Source organism: Melanostigma gelatinosum (assembly GCF_949748355.1).
Source record: "Melanostigma gelatinosum genome assembly, chromosome: 22".
Classification (NCBI taxonomy): Eukaryota; Metazoa; Chordata; class Actinopteri; order Perciformes; family Zoarcidae; genus Melanostigma; species Melanostigma gelatinosum.
Genome location: NC_136655.1, coordinates 8,119,053 through 8,139,169, shown reverse-complemented (window position 1 = coordinate 8,139,169; position 20,117 = coordinate 8,119,053). Strand labels below are relative to the sequence as shown.

General features: G+C 44.7%; 1 protein-coding gene across 4 annotated transcripts in view; it reads left to right on the top strand.

Annotated features, from left to right (window-relative positions):
* The window catches only part of ptpn12 (protein tyrosine phosphatase non-receptor type 12), a 32,913-nt gene extending 13,888 nt beyond the window's left edge, over window positions 1–19,025 (top strand). The window contains exons 4-18 of one of the 4 annotated variants that reach the window (XM_079294129.1): window positions 189–284; window positions 722–760; window positions 1,107–1,178; window positions 1,340–1,399; window positions 1,744–1,886; window positions 2,942–3,008; window positions 3,103–3,180; window positions 3,697–3,795; window positions 5,685–5,770; window positions 9,530–9,704; window positions 9,995–10,928; window positions 13,590–13,661; window positions 14,493–14,546; window positions 15,467–15,550; window positions 15,839–19,025. In XM_079294129.1, the coding sequence (XP_079150255.1) occupies window positions 189–284; window positions 722–760; window positions 1,107–1,178; window positions 1,340–1,399; window positions 1,744–1,886; window positions 2,942–3,008; window positions 3,103–3,180; window positions 3,697–3,795; window positions 5,685–5,770; window positions 9,530–9,704; window positions 9,995–10,928; window positions 13,590–13,661; window positions 14,493–14,546; window positions 15,467–15,550; window positions 15,839–15,900 (2,121 nt within the window). In that variant the 3' untranslated portion in view covers window positions 15,901–19,025. Of the gene's footprint in view, window positions 1–188; window positions 285–721; window positions 761–1,106; window positions 1,179–1,339; window positions 1,400–1,743; window positions 1,887–2,941; window positions 3,009–3,102; window positions 3,181–3,696; window positions 3,796–5,684; window positions 5,771–9,529; window positions 9,705–9,994; window positions 10,929–13,589; window positions 13,662–14,492; window positions 14,547–15,466; window positions 15,555–15,788 lie in introns of all 4 variants that reach the window. The other 3 variants (XM_079294131.1, XM_079294130.1, XM_079294132.1) reach the window with 3 other exon arrangements.
* Window positions 19,026–20,117: the final 1,092 nt, after the last annotated feature.

Here is a 20,117-nt window from a genome sequence, read left to right as displayed (position 1 = left end):
AAAAAAAAAAAAAAAGCTGCTGAAATTCCTTTCCTTTGTTGTTTGACACTTTGATTACAGCGCGGGAGACATTCTCGTGGAATAAAGTGCCATATATGAATCGCAGGAACATCCAGTGTGGAGATAAAGTCTCTTTGCAGAATGTGACACTGCCTTTTCTCCCCCTTTCTCCCCATCCCTCCCTTCAGGGTATGGACGGCCCAGAGGCCTACATTGCAACTCAGGGCCCGCTGCAGAACACTGTCATCGACTTCTGGAGGATGAACTGGGAGTACAACGTCGCTGTGAGTGTGGCTCGCTGGCTGGTCGGATGTCGCTGAGTATAGCGACAGAAAGCTGTTGCTTACTGCGGGCGTCGGGCGTGATGATTAAAGCAATATGAATAAGTGTTTAATATGCTTGTCGGGGGCAGGTGGGGAGTGCTTATAGCTTGAACCAGATGGGCAGAAAGGGGAGGGGCCTGTGATTCGGTTTTAACTACCGCAGCCCCTCTGAAAGGTGCGATGATTGCTCCTGAATGATGAGAGATAAAGATGCAAGAGTGAAACGTAGCGCTCCGGAAATATCTGAAGTCCGCTCTGCTGCTGTAGCGGTGTACAATTTAATTCAGCATTTCATGAATAGAACACACAGGAATAGGTATTTAGTGAAATGTAAGACTTACCTGTGAGTGGCTGGCTGTAAATATCGACTGTAATCCTTCCTGTTTGTGTCTCCGCAGGTTATTGTGATGGCTTGTCGAGAGTTTGAGATGGGAAGGGTAAGGCCGCGATGTTCAATCCCTTTGTTGAATGTTTGCGTGCGTGAATGTGTATGTTCATGAGTCTGTACAGCCCCATCGGCCTGTTTGTCTTAACACGGAAAATATAATTATCATCGCCTTCATTGATGCCTCTATACTTGTCTGTGTTGCACATGTACCGGTATGTATATAAAGTATAGTATCCGTGTGTTTAGTCCTTCTGTAAATGCCACCGTTTCACATGTGACGTTAATTGTTTATTTCAAGCCAGAAAGTGTGTGTGTGTGCGTGCACAGGAAGCTGTGATGTGTGTCTGGTATGTTGTGTCTCAGCCAAAGCTAACTCCTGTTTCTTCTCCGGTTAGAAAAAGTGTGAGCGGTATTTCCCGCTGCACGGGGAGGAGCCAATGAGTTTTGGCCCTTTCAGAATCTCCTGTGTGAGTAGACAAATCTCTGATTGTGTGTGTGTGTGTGTGTGTGTGAGAGAGAGCTGGGGGGGGGGGGGGGGGGGTCTGGTGTTCTGGACTCCCACATTTCTCACATTTTGTTCTAATGACCGCTTCAGTCAAGGATTGTGTGAATGTTCTCTGTTTTCTAGGAATCTGAGCAGACCAGAACAGACTACTTTCTCCGGACTCTGACGGTGGAGAATGAGAACGTGAGTTCTCTGACTTGTTGCTCCGTCTGCTCTTCAGACTACTTGATGAAAGCATTTTTTATAAAACCAGTCCTCACTGTCAAAAAAATCTATATTGAAAGTGTTTATGTCGAAGTATCTCACATAACGATGCAGAAATACATTTGGGCAATGACATTTTGCACAGAAACAGAACTATGTTGATATCATCCCCGCACAGCTCCACTAAAAGCTAATAAATGCTGACATTTAAATATCGCCCACGTATTCACTTCCTCCTCTTGGCCCTGTGGTTCAGTTCGCTGACCTTCCATCAACCCTCTTTAAACCTTTTGAAAACATCCATGCGTGCGTCTCCCCTGCAGGAAACTCGGAGGATAACGCAGTTCCACTACATGAACTGGCCCGACCACGACGTCCCCTCGTCCTTTGACTCCATACTGGATATGATCGCACTAATGAGAGAATACCAAGAGAACGACGACGTCCCGATATGTGTGCACTGCAGGTAGGTGCAGTGCAGAACGTCCTCCCACACACGTACGCACATACTGTAACTAAGACAACGTCTGGGGAAGAAGACACTCATGAGAAGTGTATATATTATGCATGAAATGAAGCCTCGCACTGGCATCGCTGGCTCCAGTTGACTCTTGAATCACACTTTTTCTTGCACGTGCTCTCGAATTGAATGATTCATGAGACTGACGGTGTTTTCATCGTGAGGAGGCAGTGAGAATGTGCAACAGGTGGCCGGGTGGTTGGTGTGTTTTTTTTTAAATCTATGTTCCAGCAGCGGCTAAACCCGACACGCAACAACTACTACACGTCTACTCCTGGAAAAAGCTAGATCTCATATTGAACATTTCATTGTTTTGACTTACTTGCTGAGAATCTAATAGCAGCTGTAGTTATTAGATACGATTGCTGGAGGCCTTCTGAGCAATGCTACGTGCATGACGAAGGATGACTTCACCGTTTCCACCAATAAACAACTCGATGGCGACGTCGTCGACAGGAATGAAACTCACTGATTCATGAGGCTGTAGATTTAAGTCCTCTCTAAGTGCGTGTGTGTGTGTAATGAACTCTAATGAGCAGCCGGAGGACATTTCCTGGTTCCTCTGTTACACAGCAGGACTTAGAGCTGTGTGTGTGTGTGTGTGTGTGTGTGTGTGTGTGTGTGTGTGTGTGTGTGTGTGTGTGTGTGTGTGTGTGTGTGTGTGTGTGTGTGTGTGTGTGTGTGTGTGTGTGTGTGTGTGTGTGTGTGTGTGTGTGTGTGGTTGTGGGTGGAGAAACTGTGCTCGTTAGAGTAGCAGAGGCTCTCTGACAGCATGAGATAAAGTTGTATGCGTGATGCCACATGATGCTTGGCTCCTGTCTCCATCCTGTCTAGTCGACGTGTTGTTGCATACAAAACGTTCATACATGTGGTTGAGAACAGAGTTGAATCCAGAGGTGGTGTTTGTGATGAGGAAGGAAGCTGGAAAAAGTGTGTTTGTGTCTTTACTTCCACGTGCTCTTCCTCTGTTGAATCTAATCCGTATGACTGTGACTGCACAGTGCCGGCTGTGGGAGGACGGGAGCTATCTGTGCTATCGACTACACGTGGAACCTCCTCAAAGCTGGGGTATGTAAACACACACACACTCCTACACATACCTAAAACATACCTTTTTAGGTTCAAGTGAGAATGACTGTTATGTTTTGTGTGCTTTTTAAAGAAAATACCAGAAGATTTTAATGTTTTCCGGTTGATCCAAGAGATGAGGACGCAACGACACTCCGCTGTACAGACCAAGGTTTGTTCTAGTGGCCTCAGCTGGACATCACTTACATTCTCCTGTCCTATTTGTACCTTCTTTTTTTTTTAACGAGCATCCATTCAAATGTGACGAACGTCTTGACTTTTAACAAAGCACCCAGCCTCCTCTGTAGCTTTCATGCCTATTTCATGATCTCCCCTCCCTCACACGTGTCCCGGCTTTGAGAGGGAAACCGAGCCCCGTTAGGTACTTGATAGAATTGCCTTGATAGAGACTGCTGGAAGCCGGTAACTCTAATGTCATTTCCGAAAAAGCAATACACTTACTGCCTTACGGGGGAGAGTAATGAGATTCAATCAGTGTGCATCAGGGAAGCGCCGCTCTATTGTTTTCACACAGGTTGTATTCCACAGCCTTGTAAATGGATGTTTTTGAGCTTAGACATGAGAACGCTTTTGCATTTTTATTGATTTGCTGGAAGCCTTTCGTTTTTTCCCCTCGTTCGTCTCTCCTCCATTCATCTCATTACGTCTTCGTCTTTTGTCTCTCCAGGAGCAGTACGAGTTAGTTCACAGAGCCATCGCCCAGCTCTTTGAGAAACAACTGCAGCTACTGGAGAGCCCCACCAACACGAAGATACAAGAGGGCATGGTATGACACGCTCGCACACACACACACACACACACACACACACACACACACACACACACACAACGCAGCATATTGTGCATGCTGTCTGGTGTTTAAAGAAAGACAGGATGTTGCTGAGTAACACACTTGGAGTGGAGAAAGAAAACTCACAATAAATTAGTCACAGGGGAGGGAGAGGGTAGGAGGGAGCAGAGGAGAGAGGGAAGAGAGGCCTTTAGAAAAAAGTTTGCTCTGTACACAGACTGAAAAAGAAGAGTTTCCGAGGTTGTGCCGAAATGAGAGATCTCTCCTCTGCAGGGTACTCTCAGAGGACCGCATACAGTCAGACCTGTTTTTAAAGAGCTAGACAAAGGCTTAGCTATGTCACTCACCGCTGTCCCCCCCCCCCCCCACACACACACACACACACACGGTATACAACGTATCCTTAATTGTCCCCGTTCCTCCTCCCATTGCCCCAGAAGTGCAACCAAACCTAAAAAGAAGCAGCCCCGGTGTTAACTGCACTGCTGCAATGATTGCATCACAACCTGGTGTTGGAATATTGCATGTGACAGACGGACGGGAAAAAAACGTCCATCATCGCCCATCATTATGGAGCAGAGTTGGCGAAGCGCCTTTGAAAGTCACGAGGCTGCTAGCTAGAAGAAGTGGAGCTCCAGAAGCGCTCCACTTTCGTTACTTCACACCAAGCGTTACAAGAAGTAATGTTATGATTCACAAATGCATATTTTATTCAGGTCGAATTTGGGGGATTCCCTGCTACTTGGTAACAAAATAAGCGTCTCTTTCCTGGAAAGGTTCCAAACCGCACTGCGACTGGAACATAGAGTTAAAGTCGCAGAGCCGCTGCTCCCCAGCTCAGTCATGTAGATATGAGAAGACAAAAGCCAGAGCGTCAGAAGCATCAATGAGACAGTGTGCTGAGACCGACCAAACTGAAGGCGGCGGGGCGATGACAGAGTGCGTTGGCCGCGACCCAGGGGTCGACTTCCTGCTCAGGAAGCCCCGATGACGTCGCCCCTCTCCCATGATGCACTCTGAGAAGTCTGAGAATAGACTCGCATCCGTCTGGGAAAGGGAGATCTCTGCAGAAGACATGCACAGGGACACGCGCATTTTTAGTTTTCTCTTTATGACCTTGTCATTATCTCACAAAGTTGCAAGTCCAGCGGCGCGCACTCAAAACATTATCAGTGTGCTGCGCTGACTCAGTCCATACACACATTGACTCACGTACAGTCAGCCATTGTTGGTGACTAAAACACCCACATAGGTGCTCTCAATGACGGTACGAACAATAAGCCTACACGCACACGCATCCCGCACACGGGTGTTTCTGCAGGCGCTGTCGTTTTTGCAGGAAGTAGCCTCGTCCTACCAGATTGAGTCTTCGTTAACACATGAAGTTAAATGAGATGTAATCGCATCCTCCCGTCTTTCCTTCAAGTTGGTTCCTCGGGAGATGATATATTTACAAACACACACTGACTGCAGCTCAGGCGTGTTCATCTGCGACTCAAAGCTCGATGGAGGTGTTTACAAGGCCGACTCAGAAGTTTCTTAAAAACTTTGGAAGTAAAATGTACTAATGTGGCCCGAGCAACAATGTATAAGAGAAGCACAAATCTGAGAGAAACTCACACTGCCGAGCAGCAGCCAGATGTTTTTATGACTTTTGTTGGTTATTAAAGAATGTGCCAAGTGGGACATAAACAGTGCGGGGGACACATTTTCTAATGTTTCTAAACTACCTAAAACAAATCTTTGACATTTCTAAACTGCCACTTCTTTTTATTTAGTAGCAGCACTTCTGGCTGTTTGTGTATTTAGTTGCACATTAAACTCAAACGCGCGTGTCTATTTCTGTTTGTGTGTGACGTGTCCAGAACGAGAGCAGTCCAGATAAAGCGGCCCAGCAGTCGGATGACGAGAGATGGGACGCCCCTCCTCCCAAACCTCCCCGCGTACGCAGGTAAGACGCGTTCCACGCTCGGACGGGTAAAAGCTCCTAAAACTTCCCAAAAACGGATGCGCTCATCCTCCACACTGATGAATGAAACGGGCGCACGCAGAAGGTGTGAGGTGGCCTGTGACAGAACACAGTGGGTGTTGTGTTTTTAGTGAGAGGAACGCAGCAGCAACAGAAAGAAATCACGGCACAACAGTTTGTGTGGAGCGCACAATGGAAACCTGTTAAACTGACCGAACAGAAGCAGCAGGCGTTGTGTGTGTGTGTGTGTGTGTGTGTGTGTGTGTGTGTGTTTCACCAGAGCTTTCTGACACATTAGTTCCCCCGTCAGCCCACAGATGCAGCCAGCCTCCACTTCACTGAAGTTAACTTCTGCCGTGGCCCGAGGAGGAGCCGTATTTATAGATCATTTTGCAACTATTAAGAATACTCTGCAACACTCGGTGGCGTTGCGTGTTCCACTACCCTCGGCTAGTTGAAGTAGAACTGCTATATCTGCTTTCACCCCCACTGAGAACAAATATGCACTTTTTCACACTTGCAGGCATCTGGTTGGTATCTGTCATATGCAGAAACGCACAGTTTACCCTCTCTATCACTTTTCCTCTTTAATTAACTCTTTCTTTGGCACACGTCCCACATTTCCTCATTCCTTTCTTATCCTCTCCTTCTCTCCACCCCATTTTCCTCCCTCTCCTCTCGTTTTTTTTAATCATTCCCCCCCCCCCTTTCCCTCTTCTTGTGATTTATCCACAGAAGGTTGTTGAAACGGGAAAAAACAAAACATACGTTTTGCAGCTTTTTAAAAGGAGCCGGGTTGATGCTCAATGTGTTGCCCCAGTGCTGTGGCTTTAAAGTCACAGGGGACATCTTGATGCCAGGAGACGCTTTCACTTAATTACATGTTGCCAAAAGCATTGTCTAAAAACGTCCAGTTTGAAATCATGTGTGTCTGTGTGTGAATCATTGGCTCTGTGCTTAACAATGTAATTTACATATTTAAATGATCCTAATTCATAACAGGAAAAAAAAAAACATGTATCGCAGCCAATATGACCTTTTGTGTGTTTTATTTCTCTTCCGTACTCAGCCGCCGCTTTCATGGGAAAGCACACTTTTTTCATTTTTTTCCCAGAGGTCCTAATTTTGGGATGTAGCTGCAAGCGATCTGTTTACTGAAGAGGTTCTTTCCTGCTCGAAGTAAAACAGACACATTTGAGCTCTGAGTTGCTGCCAAAATACGTGGCTTCCCTGGAAGACTAAATCTCAGCGTGTGTGTGTGTGTGTGTGTGTGTGTGTGTGTGTGTGTGTGTTTCCTAGAGGAATAATAGGGCCTACGTTAAGCCTGGGAGTATTTTAGTGATGGTGAGAGCTATTTTTAACAACATAGTCCACATTCTGTCGGCCACACTCCCCCTGGGTCACTTCAGCAGTGTAAGAGTGTGTGTGTGTGTGTGTGTGTGTGGAGGGGGAAGAGGACATTTTTGTTGTGTGTGTGTTAGAGAGAGAAACGTACTGTAGGAACTCCATTGAGGCTGGCATCAAGGTTGCAGATACTGAGTCATGGCTTTCTCACACACACGTATTCACAGCCACACCCTGAAGAGTTATATCCTCCAAACTTTCAGACCAGAATGTGTCTGTAGCGTCTCAAATATCTCAGATGTTCAAGTACCAAAAGGTGGCGCATAGTGGTTTGTCAGATTCTTGGTCTGTTTTTGTACAGTCGCTGTGTTGCTACATTAAAATGTTGCTATTTTTTTAAATTTTAAAAAGGGGTTTTGTCGACAAACGTGTTGCCATTTCTCAAAGTGAATCATTTAGTTGTCTGTCCTGAAAACCTTCTTTCATATTAGCACAAATATGGCACGGCCTCTTTATTTACCGAGCTCCTTCCGGCGCCCTCTCTTTGGACCACACCCATCTTCGAAGGCTTGTTATTCATAAATGAATATACAATACATTATTTTTGAGTTTCTATTGTGACGCTGTGCTGAAGAGGAGACTCATCTCAAACACACAGAGAGTTGTTCATGGTTATTTGCAGACAGTCACATTGACTATCATCTTATCTAGCAAGCCAAAACACACGTTTGTTTCAGTCATGATCTGTGTGGTTTGAGGTTTGCTGCTCTTCTGTTCGGTGTCCGTATGAATCGGTCCTCGTCACAACCTGAAACCACGAAGTGTCTCTTTAAGGTTTATCTCCTTCTAGCGCATCTCGCCACTGTGACCCAACACTGATTACAAATGCAGCTACTTCAATCTGGAGGACATGCGTGTTGAGGGCACAGTGCGCTTGTGGTGTGTGTGTGTGTGTGTGTGTGTGTGTGTGTGTGTGCGGGTGGTGCATAATTTAAGTTCTTGTGAAGGCGTGCATCTGTTTGCAATGCATACATACGGGTGAGTTTAGGTAGAAGAATACGGAGTGCATGGTTAGTGTCGTGTGATGCGTTTTGAATCGGGTTTTAAAATAGTCGCAGATGCTTAGAGATCCCGCTATACGGCATTTATAAAGAAAATACAAACATTTATTTTTGCTCCTGTGATCGCTCAGCTTTCCTTCAGGACAGATTTTTAATTGAATCTTATCTCATCGTAGAGAATAAATGATTCATATCCCCATGGAAACAATCGGCGCCAGTGGGAATCGTCTGTGCTCTTGTTAAATATTGTGAATAATCTTTTGCCTGCTCGGGCAATGAAGACGGTAAATAGAGGGAGAAACTGTCGAGAGTAATTCATGTTCTCGTTAATGAAAACTTTACGTTAGAAAAGCTCCTGAGTTTAATCTCAACAGGAATCCAGCAATCATGACCTCTGACCTCCCCACTCAGGCTATAACAAAAGATATAAAAGTCTGGTGATTCAGTGTTAATCATTACATGCTTTGCATTAACAAACAAAAACACACACGGCGGATCGCAGCCTCTGTCATAGAGGAGCGTCGGCCAATGGCAGCTTCTCTGTGGCTTCATGAGGAAGTGACTGCAACTCCAATGTTGCTCAACAAAAGGAAGTCCCCTGTCCTCCTAGCTTTCAACATCTTCTGTTTGACATTCTATCTGTATGTCGTACACGCGCACACACGCAGTCATACGTTATCTCTTGCTTCAGACATGCACTTCTGATTTAGTACACCACCACATCCTTTCACTGTTTAGTTGTTTTTACTCTGTATATTTGCATGCATGTACCGTATATGTTCTGTGGAGTGGAACATTATCTTAATGTTTAACTTTCCATTGCTGTGTGGTCACAACCTCAGTATCCTGTGTATAATTCACACCTCCTACACAGTTTACCTATAAGTGTGGTTATAAGTGGTTTATTACTGTGCGTGTGAACAATGAGTATAATATAATATCACATCTTTATGCAGATACTATACTGTACTCGTCTGTTTTCAGTTGGCTGAACAATATCGGAGCATGTCCGCCTCAAATCAACTAAATGAGCGAAATATAAAGTAACATCTGAAGACATGTAATTTGCCTCCAAGTTTTTAAATTCTGCCACCTCGTGGTGGGAAAGTTCATGAACATGAACAGATCCTACCTTTTAGTTTCATTGGTGCATGTAATATATTTAGTATTAGTACATTTCATCATCCTAGTTTCATCATTTATTTTTAGAATAACTTAAAATAGCGTGCCAATGAATGATCTCTCTCTCTTTCTCTGTCTCTCTCTCTCTTTCTCTGTCTCTCTCTCTTTCTCTGTCTCTCTCTCTTTCTCTGTCTCTCTCCGTCTCTCTGTCCAGTTCGCAGGCAGAAGGTGATGTGAAGGAGGAGATCCTCCAGCCCCCGGAGCCTCACCCCGTGCCCCCCATTCTCACCCCGTCTCCACCTTCAGCCTTCCCCACCGTCACCAACGTGCGGCAGGACAACGACCGCTACCACCCCAAACCTGTCATACACGTCCTGGATACCACACAGGTGAGTTACTTCTGTTGCAAATGATAATCCTGAAATATTATGTTGTTTTTTTTTTCTTTTGTTAGCAATTACTAAAAATATGTGAAATAGCGCTGATCTCGTTGTAGTGTCCTTTTACAATCTTAACCTGGCGATCCTGTAGTTAAATGTTCTGGGAGTTTAACACTTTTTAGGGGGAAGAAATTGCTGGATCAACTTTTCTTGCCTCCCTTTCAGACATGCCCCAATTACATTTTTCTAGATGATGCTGCGTTTGCAAAAAGTGCTTGAATGTTTTTTATTCCGTTCAGAATAAAGACGCGGACCAGCAGCAGAACCAGTCAGAACCCAGTCCCAACAATCAGACCAGTCCCGCAGAGCAGAAAGACCCAGATCTACTAAGTCAAAAGCAACAGACTCAGGTCTCAAACCTGGACCTCAATGACAACTACAACAACAAATCGACATCGACGAAATCCGAATCGGGCCAAAGCCAGACTCTGACTCCCTCCTCGCCCCTCTCTCCGGCTGTTGAATGTTCCGGGGTCCCTCGGATCGAGAGGAAGCTGAGCATTGAGATTAAAAAGGTGCCGTTGCAGGAGGGACCTCGTAGTTTTGACACTTCCTCCTCCGTCGTAGTAGCGGGCGGAGTGGGCAGCAGTTCCCCCAACAGCGCCGCAGCGCTGCAGAGAACCCACGCCTTCAAAGCCCGCTCCGGCCAATCCCTGCTGACGTCTAGCTCCTCGCTGTCGGAGGACTCGGGCACGGAGGGGGGAGCGGGCGGGTGTGGGGAGAGTCCTGCGGACGTGGTCGTGCTAGCCAGACCGAACCACCTCCCCGTGATGAGCGAGAAGGGGGAGACGCACGGAGGGGAGAGCGTGGAGGTGAAGGCCGGCCACGCGGCGTGGGCTCAGGCCTGCAGCAGCCCCGAAAAACATTTCCCCAAAACCACCTCCTCGTCGTCCTCCTCGGACCACGTCGCCCCGTCCTCGTCCTCCTCCTCCCACCGCTCCTCCTCCTCGTCGTCCTCCTCCTCGACACCCGTTAGGACTGCCCTGAGTTTCACCAACCCCCTGCACTCGGATAATTCGGAGGAGGAGGGGGACGGTGAGATGACCGGAGGAAAGGAGGGTTGTCGTACTAATGTCTCCACCGCGACGGCCATGGTTACATCGTCTCACCACGCAGACCAGCAGCCGGTGCGGAAGGTGTCGCCCATGTCCATCGCAGGGCAGAGCTCTGCAAGTATGTCAGCTGCTTTTATTTAATGTCCTTTAACGAACTGGCTGCTTTCCTGACAAAAATCAATTAACCACTTTAGAAGGAAGTCCGATAAATAAGCGTCTGGAGTAACGAAACAAATCAGATTTAGACATCAGATTGATTTGTTCGCGAAACATTTGACTAACTTAACACTGATGGGGGTTTCAGCCCAGTTCTGAGGAGTCCAGTTAAGTTCTACTCACTAAAACTGGTGAAGGCACTGAGAGTAACTCTTTATTATCCTCACACACACACAGTCAGAGAAACCACACGGTAGAGTCATCATCTGGGTCAGTAAGGAGACAAGAGGTCTCAGACAGACCACATGCTAATGATAAGTTATGTCTGTGGACACACACACACACACACTGTTATACTGCTTGGCTTAGAGAGACCAGGAATGAAGGAATAACAAGAAAAGAGTGAGAGAGACAGAGTGAGGTAGTTCCAGTCTCATTTCAAGCATGGCTGTGTGACTAATTGGTTAGTCTGCGAGGAATGCTGCAAATGTTAACGGGCAAACATCTGTCAAACCTTCTCTTTCAGCTTGTGTGTGTTTTTGTCAAAGTGAGTGGATTTTCGACCGGGAGAGAACAAAATAAATCCTATTTCCTGTGCGTGCGTGCGTGCGTGCGTGCGTGCGTGCGTGCGTGCGTGCGCGCTCGCATGTTGGATGGTGAAGGATCAACACTGCATGAGACTGATAAACACACGTTGGCCGACTCTGCGCACGTTGGGTTGAGCAGAGCCGCGTCGCGCTGTTTGTGCTGCGGTAACGGCCTCACTGTCACCACCGCGACCCCGAGATGTTGTGCTGTGAGAGATTTCTTGCTGTGGTTGAAGTGGACTTTGTCTTGCAACGGTTTTGATCTCGACTGGGTTCAAAGCGTGATGAACTACAACCTAACTGCATTTTTAGATATTTGGATTTTACTGTGCAGGTGCATGATTTGAACCAATTTAGCCTCCTGTGACGATTGGTTTGGGGTTTTTTTTTTGGTCTGCTTGGCTTTTCTGGCTCATCATGTGCTGGGGCTTTGGAGTCGGGTCATGAAACGCTGACGGCTGCTTGTTTGTTTGGTTGCAACAATCTAACGACTGCTTGTTGTCAAGCGAAGGCTGGTGGCTGCTTGTTCTGTTGGTTGAATTGTCAATGAATCGGTCAAACTTTATTTAAATTGCACATTTTATACGGGGTAGTGCAGGTCAAGAGGCTTTAGCACTCTGACTAACGAGAGGAAATATAAACGGTTCAGAAGTGGGAAACCAATGCGTGCTATGTTAGTGTTACAATTATATAAAGCTACAATATTAAAACTATGGGACGACTAAAGTTCAACTCTCCTATCTGAAAATGTAATGAACAATTATAAGTACAACAATGAAATAAACAATTAAAAATGATCTTAAACATGCCAGTCAAAAGACGTGCGTTGCTATCAGTAATGGATGTTTAAACGCTCAGTATTCAGTTATCATTAGTAGCTTCACATGTTCACGTGATAGTAATTCCACTGTTGGCTGAAACTACCAGCAAGATAAAATCATCACAGCGGGAACGACCGGCTGCAGGTCAGACGATTAGCCATAAAAGAGCCGTTATTTCGCAGTCGATGGATGATCTCTGCCATGTTCAATGACGACGACATACTCGAAGGCGAAGACCTCTTCTACACGTCCCTCTTGCATTGCCTCCTATCTCGTAAGATGTCGCAGCAGGAGCTAATCATAACAATAGTGACCCATGTGTGATTTATCTGAAGGCAACATAGATATTATCAAATGCTAAAAGGATCAAACTAGGAGAATATAAGGAAATATAATCATGACTGTCAACGATTTTAGTTGCAACTCAAACAACTTGTAACTAAACCACACATTTATTTATTAACCAGTAAAAGTCAGTTATTAAATGTGAATTATTACTTATGGTTACGCGTCAAACAAAGTCCTGAAACTAACAGAAACCTCTACAGTTCTTAGCATCAATATCAGCGTGAACACAGTTCTCAGTATTTGGTATCTGTAAATGCATTTCTGTCTGTTTACAGACACAAGTATTGATGAGTTCCATGTGATCCCTCACAGTTATGGAAAACGGACGATAAAAATGCAGAATCAATGCATTTTCAGGCTTTGTAGCAAATGAGTGTATCTTCTAAAATTCCAATTCAAATGGCTTTATTGGCATAAACGTATTCCGATGCTGTGTTACCAAAGCAATAAGTATGTTGTGTTGAGAACATGGTTAATAAATAAAAAAGGAAAAAACGACGTGTGTATTTAGCAATTCATCAAATGTAATTTAAGTGCTTTTCAACAGCTGATTTCACTTTTTATGTTGCTGAAAACTGCTCAAAATTGCAATAGAAACAAAAAATAAACAAAAAAGTATGTAATGACGGAATACAGATATCGGTCCGTTTTAAATTTAATTTGTCAGGTGACGAAACACATTTTGTATCACTTTTGTTTTCTAGTAATCCCCTATCATTAGAGAAGGAATCAAGGAAACGGTTTCAGCTCGTGAGCTTTTCTTTGCATCGTTAACATTTGACTGATCGATCTCTTGTCTTTTTTTTTTTCGGGCCACTTGTTAACTTAACGTTGCTTCTCATCTGACCTCTGACCTTTTTAACCCAGACTGCTGGGACAGCGACGACTCCCCTCCCCCCCTCCCAGTGAGAACCCCCGAGTCCTTCCTGCTGGCCACAGGTGCGTTTGCATTGGTCCAGATTCACAGGTGTGTCTCCGGCGCAGTGGATCCACTGGGTCTCCTCCCGGACCTGGTGTGTGTTTATATGGCTGGTCACAGAAGGTGGATGGATCACTGAATATATGAGGCTTTTTGACTTGAGACTGAACTAATGGTTGGTATGCAGTCGGTGGTCTGAAAAAGGAGGTTTTCTATTCCCATTGTATCTGCTCCTCTTATCTGGTACCTTACCATGTTCGAACAGGTAGGACCGCAGTCTCTCTCATCCTCGCTTCAAGCTGTCAGATGGACACACACACTGCAGGAATCAGGCCTCTGGCCACACTTCTTTTGTGAGGCTTTACCAGTTTTACAACACTAGGGGGCACCATCGGCAGACTGCATTTCAGACCTGCAGGGTTCCTGTGGAGACCATCTTAATAGAAAGACTAGTTAGTGGCAAATACATACTACATTCAACAAAGTATCCTCAAAAGCATCAGCATGCATACTTAAATACAAAAATTAGATTTTTGACTGTACTGCCGGACATTATCTGTATTTTCATCATCTGCTGTTTTATGATCAAGAAGGATCATAGCTCTGACTTGTGTGCACAGACTCAGTCTAAATACAGATGAGTATGAGGCCTTAGTTCCCTTTTTTTTTTTTTAAGCCCCAAAGTGGAGGATTTCATCCCCACTGTGACGCTGTATTGAGGGGAAAAGGTGGCTCAATGGAGGCGAGTGGGTGCGTGAGAGGTATGAATGTGTGTCGAGGTGAAGTGTAGTTGTTCACTTGACATCGGTCCTTTCTTTGTGAATCTCACTCTTTGTCTCTCTCTCCCACAGACCCTCTGGAAGTGAAAACGTCGGCCGCGGCTGAATGGAGCGGTTCAAATAAAGGTACGGACGTCTGCGCCGGAGTCCCTGCTTGTTTGCCCTTGTGTTCATAAGCTGGTTCACAGTAGCTAGTCAGCGGAGCAGAGCGGGAAGACGGACCTTCAGTGTTTTTACAAATTAGCCCGTCCGCGATAAGACGGCAATTCGTCAAAATGGGGGGGGGGGGGGGGGGGCGAGAGAGTAATAACAAGAGAGGAAGAGATGCAGAAAATGGCGGGCTAAGATAAAACATGTCTGTCGAGAGGTGAAATGAAAAATGTGTGTGTGCCGAGTCACGCAATGATTGTGTGATGATGGCAATTTAGTGCTTCAGTAGTTTCAGTACCGGAGAGTGTGTGTGTGTGTGTGTGAGACAGAGAGAGAATAATCGAAAGAAACTGTTGGACTTGAATTCTGCAATGATTTGTTTTTACTGGCTATGAATGTAACTCAACAGGAGCGTTTACAAAGAATACAAATGTAGTTTCATTCCTGTTCCTGCTGGTCGACGGCCTTCAGTTGTCACGAACTAAGTTTCTTTCATCAGCGTGTAAAGCTCCACATAGTCATGTACATGTTCTCGTACGTGTGCTGTGGTGTTTTTTTGCATTGGAGGTTAAACGCGTGGACGCCTACGTGTGTGAAATCATCCCAAAATGTATCGCACTAATACATACATTCAAACCTAATTATGAAATGATCTGTGAGTGGAACACTTGATTGATCCGCCGTTTAGTATTTCCAATACCAACTACGTTAAACTGAAATAAAGAAATAGAAAAGGTTGGTAGTGATTATATCAAACTTAGGAGCTCTCGCAGTAAAACGAATGCAGTTTAAATATGTCTTACCTCACTCAAACTGTTATGCAGCACCTCCTGAGCACTTAACACCGCTGATATTCACACAATGCTTCCGGCCTGTGTGTGTGTGTTTGTGTGTAGACGTGTCGGAGTGTGTTAAGAAGACGTCTCCAGCTGACCCTGCATCTGCTGGCACCACAGCAACAGACAGCAAGGCAGACCTGGGTGGGTAAGTCTGCTGTCTTACCTCTTTTACATGATTCCCCCTCTGTGACTGTTGCTCTACTTTTCATTCAAAAACATCAAGTAATGATTTTTAAAGTCTCTCTGCAGAAAACTTTGCTGACAAACGTGTTTTCTTATGTGACGTGCGGCATTAGCTGCGCGTGCAGAAAAAAGTTTGTTTTTTGAGACCAGGCAACAGTTGACGGCACACCAGATTTCTGCATGTGTTTTTCTTCAGTTTGGAGCAAAACAAACCCAGCTAAGCAGTTATTTTCCGTCTTCCGTCAGGGTTCGGTAACCGCTGCATTCAGCCCAAAGGCCCTCGGGAACCCCCTCTGGAGTGGACATGATGGGACGGTCCGACTGCCCGTCCACACAACGGTGTCCTCCCTTGTCGGGAGATGGGATGCTACCGATCTCACCTGGCTGGTCCAAAAAAAAAAAAAAAAAAAAAAACCTAGTTGATAGATGCTACACAGACAGCACAGTTTTACACAGAAAACGCCTTCTGTGTAACTCTGTGCAACTCCTCCTCCTCAGTCCTTCCTTCAAAGTGACATTGTGCAAAGCAGATGAACACTTACTGGTCAAGTGGCTCGTCCACGGTTTCCTGCTCCGCTTGCTGATGTTTTAGGTTTTCACTTCTATAGACGCTGGTTTCCTGTTAACGGTTAAAGGATAATTCCTGTTTTGGTGACTTGAGTTTAAAAAAAGAAAACGTATTGCTTTTCTCTCGCGCTTTAGACTCATCAAAAAAAATGCGTGTGGCAAAATTAAGAGGGACCCTTACATGGTCAATAGAAATTGTCTTTCACGCCAAATAAGGGGGAAAAACACGTTTTTTTTCATCATAAATCAGGAATTATCTTTAATCGTAAAAGCTACTGTGGGAAGCGGATCCCTTCTTCTGAATGAACAACAATCTTCAAAGCAAGCCTAGATAATCTATTACCCATGATGCAACCTTTTCTGTTGGGTATGTACAGGTTGCCAGGGTGCCCCCCCCCCCCCACCTCTCTTTCAGTGTGCTGGTGCTACATTACAAAGGCTCAGCATAGAAACGGAGGCACTAAAGCTGAATGTTAACAACCTTATTACCTGTTCCTCACTCCCGTTGTGGTTTCCTGTAGGATTTATTCCTGTATTAGCTGCAGTGACTTCAGCTCTAGTACTTTATATTTCTATGCTGACCTCGCTGTTTACCAGAGTCATAGGTTGACGTAGTTTGGTCATTGCGGTAGTCGGCTGGCTCCTTTTTAACTGGCTGGAAACGGAATTGTTTTCCGCGTATTTGGCGTTCCTGCCGAGTGTTTGTTGAGAAGTTTCATGTCTCTCGTGTCTGTGTGTGGAGCTGCTTAGCTTAGCTTAGCATTTAGACTTGACACTTGTACATTTTTGTTTTTACACTTCAGTTGTTTTTTTTTGCACTTATAAAATAAATAACATGTGAAGCATTAATTCGTGAGCTGTGGAAGTGTCGGTCGGCGGACTTTAAGAACTCTGAACTCAGCCGGGCTAGCCTTTTCCCTCTAGTTTCCAGTCTTTATGCTAAGCTAAGCTAACCGGCTGCAAGCCTGTTTCTCAAAATGTCGAACTGTTCGTTTGAATATCTGCTAATTGTGAAATCATCATGTTGACGTCTTAGACAACCAAGCTGAATGCAGAGACGCTGCCAACTGAAACCTCGGAGTTCTGTCACACTTCATGCATGATTTGCAAAAAGTTGAACCAAAGAGTGACGTTCCCCTTCTCAAATTCTCATCATAAAAAGCAAAGATTAGTTAGAAAGGCAAAGCAGAAACATGAGCCTGCCTTAGTCTGCCTCTCAGAGGCGACGGCCAACGACAGTCCTCCTTAATTTGGCTTCTCTCATCAGTTCATTATTCTGTGTCGATTTGGCATCTCTTGGTTGCTACATGCGACTCATATTTCCTGTTTATTTATTTTTTGTCCTCGGCACCATCCTGTTTTTGTTCTGTTCTCATTCTCCTGTTGGATGATCGACCATGCGAGTCAATGGTTTTATTTTAGCAGCCGGTTCACTCACGATAGACCTCCAGTGTTTGGGAGTAGGAATGTTACACATCACCCGAGACTCTTATGGGACTCGACAGATTCATATGAAGTCTGGTTTCCCCACGAATTCTCTTCAAATCCGACTTGTGTGGTGTTTCATCTGAGGGCCAAATATTTTTTAAATCATACTGTATCTGCTTCTGTCTGTGTGAGACAACGATGATAGGGACCCAGGACTACTGTTTTTCTCTGCTAACGTCATTAGCTACCATAACTATACAGTATATGCATTGTTTTATAAAGATAAAAAAAACTGTACAGGGCAGTTTCGGGATATAATATTTCAGATCTTTTGTTATCTCTTTAAATATTCTTATTAACAGAAGATGTAAGAAAGTCAGTGCATGATGATGATTCCTCCCCTGCGCAGTGTTTCCCCTTCGAACTGTAAATTATTTGTCTTTGCTTCTGGCAAATATTTCAGGGTTGTTTTTATTTCCTATGTTGGAGTTATATGCTTCAAAAGATTTAAAAAAAATGTGTTTTAATTGGTTGGCAGAAGAGAAGCATTGACTGCCTTCCAGCCCCCCTTAATAAGATAGCTACAACGGGCTTCGAATAAGATTGTAATAATAATATCAATGATGATAATAATAATAATAATGGTGTTTTTTTTTTGTAAATGGCATTTTAAAAGTTATTTTTGTATACACGGTTGTTTGTTGCGTCACAGGTCCACTGCTCCCCAGCCAAACTCCCTCTCCTCTTCTCACATGCTTTCTCCACCTCTTCATCATTTCCTCTCTTTTTTTCCCCCCTTTTTGATTTATGTTTTTCTGTCTCTCAGCTCTTTAATGTAGAACATGCAACAGAGATGGATCTCCTGTCCTGGACGAGGAGCGTCTCACTCTTTTACACTTCGCTCAGACTTCACCTTTGCTGTTTCCTCTCTTTCAACCCCCTCCCACCGTCCTCTCTGCTCTTCTAATTTTAAACGTCTCTCGCTTTCAACATGCCTATCTTTGTGCCATCGGATCAATTCACTCGAGCAATGCATCTCTAACTAGTCAGTGGGTCAACTTTACGAAATACGCTGAATAAAACTGACGAATAGACATTCTGAGGGAAACGTTTTTTCCAACTCCATTTGTTTCTGTTTACCGACCACCTGCCCCTCCAGCTACCTGACCCCTTCACATGCACACTAGCCTTGATCTCAGAAAAAGAGCCCACCTGTGCCTTTAAGTGAGAGCCTGCCCCTCCCCTTGTCCCATTTCCTCCAATCATCAATAGCGGCGTGAGCGTGAACGATGTGATTCGCTGCTGCTTGCTCAACGCCTACTGTGGGACTCTCCTTCAGCCCCCCCCCCCACACACACACACCTCGTGCCCCTCCTGACACACACAAACATAAACACACACACAAATGTTTGTATGTTGCAGAAATCAATCATTAAAAAAAAATCAACATTAAGTAAAGACGCCTCTTTGTTTTTATTCGTATGAGATGATGTATGAAAAAGTACGTGTGCAGGTTGTTTTTGACTCTGTATGTGTCTGTGTGTACGTGTATGTGTGTGTGTGTGTATGTGTAGACAGCTTTTATTTACAGTATAGATCGGTTAATAAATCACTTTGACTTGTCTCTGAAGCCACAAGGAATGAAGTAATTTATTCTGTCTACTTGCTGATAGCTCTGCACGTGTGTGTGTGTGTGTGTGTGTGTGTGTGTGTGTGTGTGTGTGTGTGTGTGTGTGTGTGTGTGTGTGTGTGTGTGTGTGTGTGTGTGTGTGTGTGTGTGTGTGTGTGTGTGTGTGTGTGTGTGTGTGTGTGTATAGAGGGGGGGTCACAGCAGGAGATCCTCTCACGCCTGGAAGATCTTGTGAGACGAATGTATCCACACACTAATATGCCGATTAATTAATCCCTGCAGGTGGTATAAACAGTCGCTCACCGTCTTACAAAGAGCTTGAAGGTTTCACATTTACGTTCACTAAACACACAGAGAGGCACAGCAGGTGGGAAGACATAATGTAATTATTTGCTTCTGCTGACACGTAGCCAATGCTCATTTCAGATCAAGTATACCGTTTATTACAATATTTATGGTACAGCAGAGTTTAGGCCGCTTTGTGTCGGTCCTCTTTGGTAACGGCAATTGATTAAAAGCACCTGTTGCAGACCTACAAACCTGTAAAGGGATGTTTGGAATAAAGTATAGATCACGAGTGAAGATGCAAGGAAAACATTAATTGATGGATTTTCAGTTTGCTCTAATAGTGAAACATCACTTGAAGTCTTGATGAAAGCATCCAACAAGAAAAATACAAAAAGGGCACACTCTATCTGAGAAGAACGACTTTATAACACTCTTATAAATGGATGTATTATGAAAATAGCAGTTCACGCTCATTCTGCATTAAAAGGAAGGATACAGTACTTTCATTCCACAGACCTCGCACCACTCCACCTGCACAGTTTTTAAACTGCCTCCCTGTATTTCACTCCTTGCCTTTTCTGAGATGTGTTAAATACACTCTTTCTCTCACAC